This window comes from Aquarana catesbeiana, linkage group LG10, assembly GCF_042186555.1.
Source record: "Aquarana catesbeiana isolate 2022-GZ linkage group LG10, ASM4218655v1, whole genome shotgun sequence".
In the NCBI taxonomy this organism is placed as follows: Eukaryota; Metazoa; Chordata; class Amphibia; order Anura; family Ranidae; genus Aquarana; species Aquarana catesbeiana.
This window is the reverse complement of record NC_133333.1, coordinates 117,695,287-117,705,910: the sequence shown is the minus strand read 5'-3', so window position 1 is coordinate 117,705,910 and position 10,624 is coordinate 117,695,287. Positions and strand designations below refer to the sequence as shown.

The window sequence follows — 10,624 nt, the reverse complement described above, 5'->3', positions numbered from 1 at the left end:
ATGAGCCAGCTAAGTGCTGGAGCGCATGGCCAATATTTAGTAAGGTAAGAACGGTACTAAATTACTCTTTGTGTTTTGGAAAATAGTACAGAGACAATATGTACGTATCTAATGCTATAAATGCCACAAGAGGTAAGCAGTGTTTATTCAAGGTGAAAACACATCCCAAACTACTCATAAAGGATGCCACCTAAGACAAAAAGTAGACTTCAGGCTGATAAATAATATGCATTTATTGATTTCATATTTCACACATACAGCCAGCCTAAACTCAGTCAGTATACTAGAGCTTATCAGGGAATCACACAGTCTGGTTGCTGGCTACGCGGTGGTAGATGGTCACACTTGAAAGGCCATGAGAAGCCAAGTTGCTCGATTTGAGTCAAGCATAGGTGCATTGCATTCAAACACACTGAACGACAAGGCTGTAAAGCTCCACCATCAGATGAACAGCTTGGAACCAACAGGGCACACAGTAATGGGCGCATAGCAGGGAAACATGGCAGATCCTGAAGAATCTGTTCAGAAAATAGAAAATAAGAATAGTTTAACCATTTTAAAATGTAAATGATATTCATGAGGATAATTAAAAAAAATGTAAAAGGAAACTATAAATATACATATCTAAGATCAGCAGGCTGCATAATATATCTATGCATTCCAGCACTTCTTGATTTAAAGAATATGTAAACCCAACATTTTATATTCCTGATATGTGACTGCTGTACCATTTACTCGTATGACAAAGTATTCTGTTTTCTTTGTATTGTTTCCCTTGTGCGAAATGCTTGGTGTTCCTGCCAGTCCCTCTGCTTTCCTATTAGAAACTGACCACACTAAGCAGAACACACCGTTGTCAGTTCTCTAGTTCTGCTGGGAACTCAGCCTGCTTTCCTCCAATGATCAGACTTGTCCTGACAGCCCCCCCCCCCCCTGCACTGCCTTTCACTTGGAAGTTCATTGTGCTGTTGTTTCTCTTCCCCCCAGCTAAGAACAGAGGGAATGTGATCATTTATAAAAAAGGGAAAAAAGGTATTTATAATGATTTTTTATATCTATACACAAATGTTTTGCTGTTAATTTCTATTTCAAATTGAATGGGTTGTTTTACAAGGTAATTGTTTATAATCACTTTAATGTACAGGTGTACATTCCTATTAAAAAAAAACCCTATGGGTGTCCCCCGCCCCTTAGTTATTATAAAAATTAATTTTCCTCATTGTGCATGTACTGCTGTGTATACTGAACAGTTTATCTAACTCATCGTGACCATCAAGCTAATGCTTTAGTGGCCATCTGGATGAAATTACTATATAGTTATCAAAAACGAGGAAAGAACATTTAAGAATGAATATTTCCTTCAAGGCTTACATAAAGTATGTCTACCTCCATGTATTTGTAAGGAAGTGTAAATTCCGATCTACGAATTTAACCCAGGCTTTCCTTGTGTATTCTCTTTATGCAGCAATGGCTCTACCCGCAAAATGTTAACAGTCTCCAAGTGGAAGTTGCCCTCCCACTGCCTAATGTTTATCTTTCTGATATAATATTGCAACGGTTTATCCTTTTCTGTCCTTGCAATTCCATGAAAGCAGAATAAGGTCCTAAACCTAACGCTAATCCTAACACTATACACATTCAGTTTGCATCAGTTGCCCTTAGGCCCCTTTCACACTGGGGCGGTGCGGTCGTTTTTGCGGCTGTAATCGGCCGCTAGCGGTGCGGTTTTAACCCCCGCTGGCGGCCGAAAAAGGGTTAAAACCGCTCGTACAGTGCGGCTATAGCCGCGGTATTGCTGCAGTATAGCCGCGGTATAGCCGCACTGTCCCATTGATTTCAATGGGCAGGAGCAGTTTAGGAGCGGTGAACACACCGCTCCTTCACCGCTCCAAAGATGCGGGTCGCAGGACTTTTTTTACCGTCCTGCCAGCGCACCGCTTCAGTGTGAAAGCCCTCGGGCTTTCACACTGAACAAACAGCGGAGGCTGTTTAGGGGCGGTTTGCAGGTGGTATTTTTAGCGCAATAACGCCTGCAAACCGCCCCCGTGTGAAAGGGGCCTTAGATTTAGGATTGCTCACTAAACACAAACCTACACACCTGACTTGATCTTTTGTTTCTCTGAGAATCTTCATATTCCAGAGCAATGGATTTGATAAAACTAAACTGGCATTGTTTAGACCAGGGATATGCAATTAGCGGAACTCATGATGTTGCAAAACTACAAGTCCCATCATGCCTCTGCCTCTGGGTGTCATGCTTGTGGCTGTCAGAGTCTTGCTATTCCTCATGGGACTTGTTGTTCTGCTACAGCTGGAGGAGCGCTAATTGCATATCCCTGGTTTAGACCATAGAAAAGCAATTAGGATCCCTCTAGACGTTCTACATGTAGCTTATTTGATACTCAAGGGAAAAAAAAAAACGTACAACAAATCTACCTTCCAGCTCTTACTAAGGAGGTTAACTAATACTACCCCTAACATGCAGGGTAACTGTCCCTACTCTACCAACTCACAAATGCATTCCAAACCTGGGAGCCAGAGCCTGACCGAAGATGGCTGCCAGAGTCACATGGGGCAACAGCATCCAACTGGATTGCTTCCCCAGTGACCCAGGAAACCATAGAGGAACCATGTTCCTCATGAATTCCTCTCCAGCTGCAGAGAAACTAGGGTTAAGCGCCACCTGCAGTGGAGGAAATAAACTGCACCTGCCTACAAACTGATTGGAGAGTTTGCAAAGATAGACGTCTGTCCACATGTCATTTATTTCCCCAGATAAATAAAGCCATTACATGCAGTTTGAACACACCCTTTAGGGAGGTTTGGCTTTAGAGTGCAATCTGTTCATGTATATGCATAGGTGCATTCCAACTTGCTGGACTACTTTGAGAAGTGTTTGGAATTTGTACTGTTTTAAAGTGTTTGACAGCAGTTGATTGATGTAATAATCTGAAGAAACATAACAAGGGCTTACAGCCTTCACAAAGCCAGACCCATCGTCAGTACTCACCCAGCTGCTCTCTACTAAAATGGTAAAATGGTTATTTGCTGCCACACACAGGTCAGGAGCACAGCAGACTGCATGCTGAATGACAGCAGGTCCAGCAGGCTTATGTGCTGGAACCGCTGGCTGTCAGGAATAGCTGCAGTCCAGCACTAAGCCCCTGAGCTAACTCAATCAGATCCTGAGCTTCTGATGCTGATCACTCAAGAAGGTGCCATATGTCAGTAGAATCTGTAGCTGCTCATAGGCAGTTCTTACCCTCAGCCCAGCCATAATCATTCCTCTGCTCTGTGTGAGGCCCCAAGAGCAGGACAGCCAGCAGCCAATGAGTGCAAGGAGTGCATGAGGCTATAACTCCATGCATCCAACTTTCAAACTTCCCTAAAGGTGCTCTCACACACACACTGGTTCACCCCCTTGGTTTGTGTAGCATTAGTGCTCTGAGCTGAGGGTCCTAGCAAAGTGGACAGTATGTCCCCTTCTGTGGTCTTTACTGTCTACTCCTGTTCACTATTGTAGCCTGCGCTCTGGGGGCAAAATCATTATGGTCATCCTGTGCACAGTGCAATCATCTGTTCAATAACTTAACTCTGAATCTGGGACAGACAATTAGAATGTATTAATTAAAACCACCCGCAGGTGCAGGAACTGCAACCACAAGCAGATGCACGAACCACAGGGAAATCGCATAGTCAAAATGACCATGCGATTTCCCTGCGGGCCGCATATTGAAAAAGGATATTCACCTTTTTCTGCGGGAGAAAAGCAGGCTTGGCAGCCCATTAATTTGAATGGGCTGTCGTGTCTGCGCAAACGTGGGTTGCAAAAACACTAAGGTGTGAACCTAGCATTATTCCAAATTTATTTAAATTAAAATGGAGGAGGAGGGGGAGTGTCTCCATTGAATCATCTATAATGCTGTTCTTCCTGAAGACCTGAGGCTGTTAACTACTGCAGTGTCTGAGGTTCAGAGACAGGAAGAGGACAGGTATCCCTGAAGTGAAAATTTCTCCAGGACCCAGCTACCTGCACAACGGGGACATACTTTATCACAGGTAAGTGATGTGACTAAAGCTGTAGGAATTCATGCATTTTTTAATGCAACAAACCGCAACACACAGAATGTGTATTATGGTGCTCTGCAGTGCAGATACATAACCCACTTGGGTAACTAGTGTGTTGGGGTGCTGTTCAAAAATAATACCACTGCAACACATGCAAATCAGTGCACATGCATTTTACAATGCTCTAGGGAAACACAAATTTATGAAAACAAAATTACTGTGCACTCTGGACATTTTCTAAGTTGTGCACAACTGCTCTACCAGTTTAGATCAGGGGTCACCAAACTCTTCAGCTCATCAACATTAGAAAGTGGAGCTTCAGTCCCTGTTTTTTGTGGCTCCCTCCCTCCCCCTCTTATGCCACCATTATGGCACATGTGCAGATATGCTAAAGGCTCTGCCTGGCTGTCGGGTTCTGGCAGATCCCTTTGGCACATCCGAACCTGCGCAGGGTATTTCCAGCACATGCGCAAAGATGGGTATCATGGAACTGACAAAACTACCCCGTCTTTGCACATGCACAGGGAAACTCATGTGTGTTCAGATGTGCCACAGGGCTGTCGAGACATGAAGCCTTGCAGCATATCTGCGCACACACAGAATCTGGGAGGGAGATGATGACCATTGCAGAACATTAAATGTTTAAAATAATATAATAAAAATATATACACAATTTAATGAGTGGGAAGGGGAAAAAGCAAGACAAGAGGAGATTTGGGGTGAAGGTACGCTTTAACAAAGCATTAAATTGTACATTGACCTCAAAGCATTTCTTCTAAAAAAAATCTAGTTAGATAGAAGGTTTCATACCACCATCAATGAAGTTCTTTACACATACCATTTGCATAAGACAGTGTTTCAATAGTAAATGAAGCTATAAATCCAGGTTTTAAATATTCTTTATAATAGTGGCAAAACTTCCAGCAGCTGCCATTATGGTTACAATGCTGACAGTTTAGTAACTGCACAGCAATCAGTTCTTTGGCAGCACTCTTTTCGCTATGGGTGTACTCACTAGCTCTCTAATAGAGTTTGAAGAAGGTGTACAGCACTAACTGGCCCTCCAACAGCATTTGGGATGGGTGTAATCACTACCTCTCTAACAGAGTTTTAGATGGGTGTACTCACGACCGGACTTTTCGACAGCAAAGGTCCGACGGAACAAATCTGCCGGACAATTAGATCGTGTGTGGGCTTCATCTGACCTTTTCTGTCGAAAAATCAGACGGACTTTAGAAATAGAACATGTTTCAAATCATTCTGACGGACATGAGTCCGGTTGAAAAATCAGTTTGTCTGTATGCTAGTCCGAATGACGACGCAAGAGCAGCTATTGGCTACTGGCTATGAACTTCCTTATTCTAGTCCGGTTGTACTTCATCACATTCAAATCAGTCGGACTTTGGTGTGATCGTGTGTAGGCAAGTCCGTTGCGTCGGAACTCTGTCGAAAGTCCGTCAAAAAGTCCTTCGGAGTTCAGTCCGTCAAAAGTCCGCTTATGTGTACACGGCAAAAGAGATGAGGGAGTATCCTTAGTATCAGAAGTGAGCATTTGAGTATATCGTTCAGGGAAGAGGGAAGTTGGAGGGACATAGACACACAATGCAAAAAATGCTGTAAAACAAGTCCAGTGAAAACACAGAGCTGATACAACTCAAGGCTACTCTTGCCATGCATCCCAAAGTGACACTGCCTTGCTGCTAGCCAGCTTACCTTCAATACTACAGGCTGGCACAGCGTTCTATGCAGAGCTTAAATTATTATATGACCTCCATCAACCTTCCATCATTTATTGACCAATTGACCTCTAGAAATGTTCTAACCCTGTTTTACCCCAAGCCATTTTATTGAATAGAATAACTCAATAGAATAACCCCCTAGAATAGCCCAAATCCAGTCACAAGGAACGATGTAAGCTAAAAAAAATGGCTTTTGGCCCACCAGAAACTAGACTAAAACACCCCTTGTAAACTTGAAACGTGAATCACACTACATTGGACTGTACTTTTTTTGTCTCCTTGATGAGTTTGTCTATCTTCTTGTGATCTTGTCAGACAATACATTCTTCATACAGATACTGGGTACTGCTAAGTGAACCGCTTTTTACTAGTTCAGTAATATGTAAAATAATGGCGCCAATTCTACTGAATAGCCAGTGCAGTGGATTTTCTATTTTTTGCTCATCTGTATACAAAGTTTCAACTAATATTTAGTTAAATTTAAAAATGGCAACCACACTACCTTATATCCTTTGAGCAGCTCACTGGCAGCTGGTTGTTCTAGAAGAGACACCCAGAGATTAGGAAACACTGTGAGAGAATAAGATAGACCTTGACATAATGGAACATTCAGTGGGCGACATGGGTTCTCTAGGACAAAAGAGAAAATAAGAAACAAAGTTAATTATAGCCTTTTATGAGAAATATCAGAAACAAATGTGTGTTCTGAAATCAACATACGGTAACTAACTGATTGCCAGAGTATGAAAATTTACCTGATTCAGGATCAGGTATCTTGGGACAGTCCAGTTCATCTCTTCCATCAGAGCAGTCCTGCCATCCATCACAAGCCCATTGCAGAGATACACATTTTCCATCACCACATCTCAAATCCATGGAACTGCATTCAACTAACATAAGAAAGAAGACAATTGCCACAATTCTCTATGCGTCAGGAACATTTAGTTGTATATTTAAACCCAAACACTAATATATTATGCAAGCTTTAGCATGGTAAAATCATTTCAAAAGTAACTTTCAATCTTTGTAATCTGCAGCTCTCACTGACATTATAGCTCATTATCCTCTCATGAAGCTCCTGTGCGCCATCAAAGTAAGCAGAGAGAGTAGTGGGGTGGGGTGGTCGCTAACTCTCAATTTACTTTTAGCTTTAACCACTTCAATACCGGGCACTTTTACCCCCTTCCTGCCCAGGCCAATTTTCAGATTTCAGTGGTCTCACAATTTGAATGACAATTACTCAGTCATGCAACACTGTACCCAAATGAAATTTTTATCATTATTTGAGACAGATAGAGCTTTATTTAGTGGTATTTAATCAGCAATGAGGTTTATTTTTTGTTGTATAGCCAATGGCTGCAATCACTAATCAGTGTGTTCTGGCAGGGGGGGGGGGGGCAGTCCCCCTGTCAGACCACAATATCACATCGGGGGAGATCGCTGTACTAACATCAGTTGTGTTAGTACAGTGATCTGTCAGGTTATTTTTCCTTCAGCATGCTGGGTTGAAGGAAAAAAAACATATAATGTGCGGTAGGCTTTATACAGCCTTGAAGGTTGCATAAGCAATCATTTCTGACAGTCCTTGGCAGCATTCATACAGTCATTGAGAATTACTGTGAGAGCTGTGATTGGCTACAGCTATTACATGGTGCAGGGAGTCTGCTGGGTCCTGTACCATGTGATCACTGTGACCAATCACAGAAATCACAGTAGTTCTCAATGGCTGTATGAATGGCAGCCATTTTTACTACTGGACATGTGATCACTGTAATTGGTCACAGTAATCACATGGTAACAGGAAAGAGCACTGCTGCTTGGTACTCAGTTTGATGATCTGCTGTGTCTGGTGGACACAGCAGTCACAGGATTACGCTACTGCGCACCCCCGGGAGCACACACAAGACACAGTTCTGGGAGGGGTGGCAAGGGATTAGAACACCTCTCAGGTTTTATTGCTTCCTGTGTGCCCTCTCTATTTGTCCTGTTTACTGTGTAGCCAAGTCCCGGGTCCACTTAGGTCTAATGAGAACCTCCAGAGTTAGGGATAGCTAATATCCTTCTGTGTAGAGTGAGTTACGAGTAGAGGTCGACCGATATGGGGTTTTCTCTGGCCGATGCCGATGCCGATATTTAGAAATCGCGGTGGCCGATGGCCGATATGCGATGCCGATTTTTTGGGCCGATATATTTGGCCGATTTTTTTTTTTTTTTTTTCCCTTCATCTCATAAAATCTAACAGTTAGACCCCTTTCATAATGGGGCATTTTTCGGGCGCTTTTGGGCTAAAAAGAGCGCCTGTAAAGTGCCTGTAAAACGGCTCCCCTGCAGTCTCAGTGTGATATCCTGAGTGCTGTCACACTGAGGCGATGCGCTGGCAGGATGTAAAAAAAAGTCCTGCGAACAGCATCTTTGGAGCGGTGTATACCGCTCCTCCACCACTCCTGCCCATTGAAATGAATGCGCACCACTGCCGAAGCGCCTGCAAAGCGTTTTGGCAGCGGCGCTTCAGGGGCGCATTTAACCCCTTCCTCGGCCGCTAGCTGGGTTATAAGCGCCCCGCTAGCAGCCGAATAGCACCTCTAAAATGACGGTAAAGCGCCGCTAAAGCTAGCAGCGTTTTACCATCAACTCCTGCCCGCTCCAGTGTGAAAGCAGCCTTAAGTAATAAGTGATACAGAAAATTTTTTACATTTAAACATTAAACAAAACAAACCTCCGATCAGTTCACTTGTATGTATAATTTAGAAAAAAAACTATCTTCTTAAATATTAAATACACAAAAACAGGTAATCAAAACTTTTGGATGAAAAAAAATGGGCTAACTTTACTGCTTAGTTTTTTTTTTAATTCATTACTGTATTTTTTTTTTAAAAATTGCGTTTGAAAGACCGCTGCGCAAATACCGTGTGACATAAAATATTGCAACAACCACCATTTTATTCCCTAGGGTCTCTGCTAAAAAAAATATATATAATGTTTGGGGGTTCTAAGGGATTTTCTAGCAGAAAATACAGGATTTTTACTTGTAAGCAACAAGTGTCAGAAAAGATTTAGTCTTTAAATGGTTAAACTGAGAGCTTCTACACGAGGAGTTCAGTCTATTGATAAAAAGAACTTGAAAAGATACAAATGTATCTTCTTATCAGACTTGGCAGGCTGCCCAGAGCAGGAGAGAATCCTCTCCACAGGCAACTTGCATTGACTTCTATTACAGAAGTCATTTGCAAGTCACATCGGCCTTTTTTATCAGCACAATCGGCCGATGCCAATTAAGTAAAAAACGGTAAATATCGGCCGGCCGATATATCGGTCGACCTCTAGTTACGAGGCATGGTGGGTGTGATGCAAAGTAGATTCATGGGCGCCAGACACTTCTTGAATGCAAAGAGATTTATTGTCTATTAAATAGAACTGTGGGAGAGAGGGTTTAGGTCCAGGACACCCTTTAGTAGTTGCAATGTTAATTGACAGCATCTGAGACTTCTATAGGTAGACAACCATGCAGGGAAAGGCACCCAGCCGGACACCACATCTGCATGTGTAGACCCGCTGTCTCCTATGGCAACAATCTTGAACAGTTCCTAACAAAGTTTACAATGAACTCTTTCACTGCCTCTACAATCTCCTATTGTAGATCTTCACTTAGCTGAGCTCCCAGTCTCTCTCACTAGACTTGCTCATCCACTGCCACTGGATCTCCCAAGCTCTTCCAACCTTCTCACTCAGTATCTTCCTCAAGCGTCAACCCCGCATCCCTACTGGGTCCCTAGCTTGGCATCCAAGATACTTCTCAAGCGTCACCCCACTGACCTGCTCTGTCCCTAGCTTGACACACAAGGCTGCTCTGCAAGCATCACCTCCACTGGCTGGGTCACTGGCTTGACTTGAGAATACTGCTCTGGTACTTGCTTCAGCTACTCATAGTGGTCCCTGGTAACAAGGTGGATGGTCCCTTAGTGGCAGCAGCTCCCCCTCTACCTCTGACCACGACAGGTTCTCCGGCCGGCAGAAGCGTCACTTCTGGATGGACTGCAAGCCACCGTCCCAACCCTATGCTGCTCTCTCTTGCTTCTGGATAGGCCCTCAGACAGCCTAGCAGCTAGATGTCCCCAGGATAGGCCTCAGGCTCTGGCATAGCAGCCCGGGACAGCACAACACACATCCACCCAGACAGCTGTCCAGGTGGCACAGAACTCGATCACCTGACCTCACCCAAATAAATAGGCTCTCCCAGCAGGCTAAGGGACCCAAGAAGATCCCTGCCCATTGGCTGAGATACCCCATCTATTCCTAATCTGTCCTTGCAATGCCCTTGTCTTATATAATACCACCAGATACCCAGCCATCTAGTGACAGAGGATAGAAGTGCAGCAATTCCAAAATTAGGGGGAATCAATTGATCTCCTATCAATTGGCCAAGGCAACTATACCTGGCAGGTAAAGTTACTAGCAACCCTGCCTAAACATCAGGGTGCTACATCCTCCCCCTGCCTACAAAACTATGTCTCAGAGTTTGCAGAAAATAATTTGAGCTCTCAAGCCTGAGAGCGAATGTCCTGGCAAAAACTGGGATGGGTGGGAAAACAGGATGGGAATAATAACAACAAGTGATGTGCATACCATATAACAAGAAATAAACATACGTAACACATACATGAGCGAATGGTGGTTCACACAGGGTAGATAACAGGCATTATATTTATAGTTTAACATGTGGTGTACCACCCAACTGGTTAAGGGAAACATATCAACAATAGCCTTATATCCTAACTATCTATCTAATATATATAGTAATAAAGGGCATGAATAATTTA

The 10,624-nt window shown here is 43.3% G+C and overlaps 1 protein-coding gene across 3 annotated transcripts in view; it reads right to left on the bottom strand.

The window, feature by feature from the left end:
• Positions 1–219: 219 nt before the first annotated feature.
• MFRP (membrane frizzled-related protein) overlaps positions 220–10,624 on the bottom strand; it is a 190,296-nt gene continuing 179,891 nt past the window's right edge. For all 3 annotated transcript variants that reach the window (XM_073602537.1, XM_073602536.1, XM_073602535.1), the window contains 3 exons: positions 6,563–6,697; positions 6,310–6,437; positions 220–518 (listed from right to left, as the gene is read on the bottom strand). In XM_073602537.1, the coding sequence (XP_073458638.1) occupies positions 294–518; positions 6,310–6,437; positions 6,563–6,697 (488 nt within the window). In that variant the 3' untranslated portion in view covers positions 220–293. The remainder of the gene's footprint in view (positions 519–6,309; positions 6,438–6,562; positions 6,698–10,624) is intronic.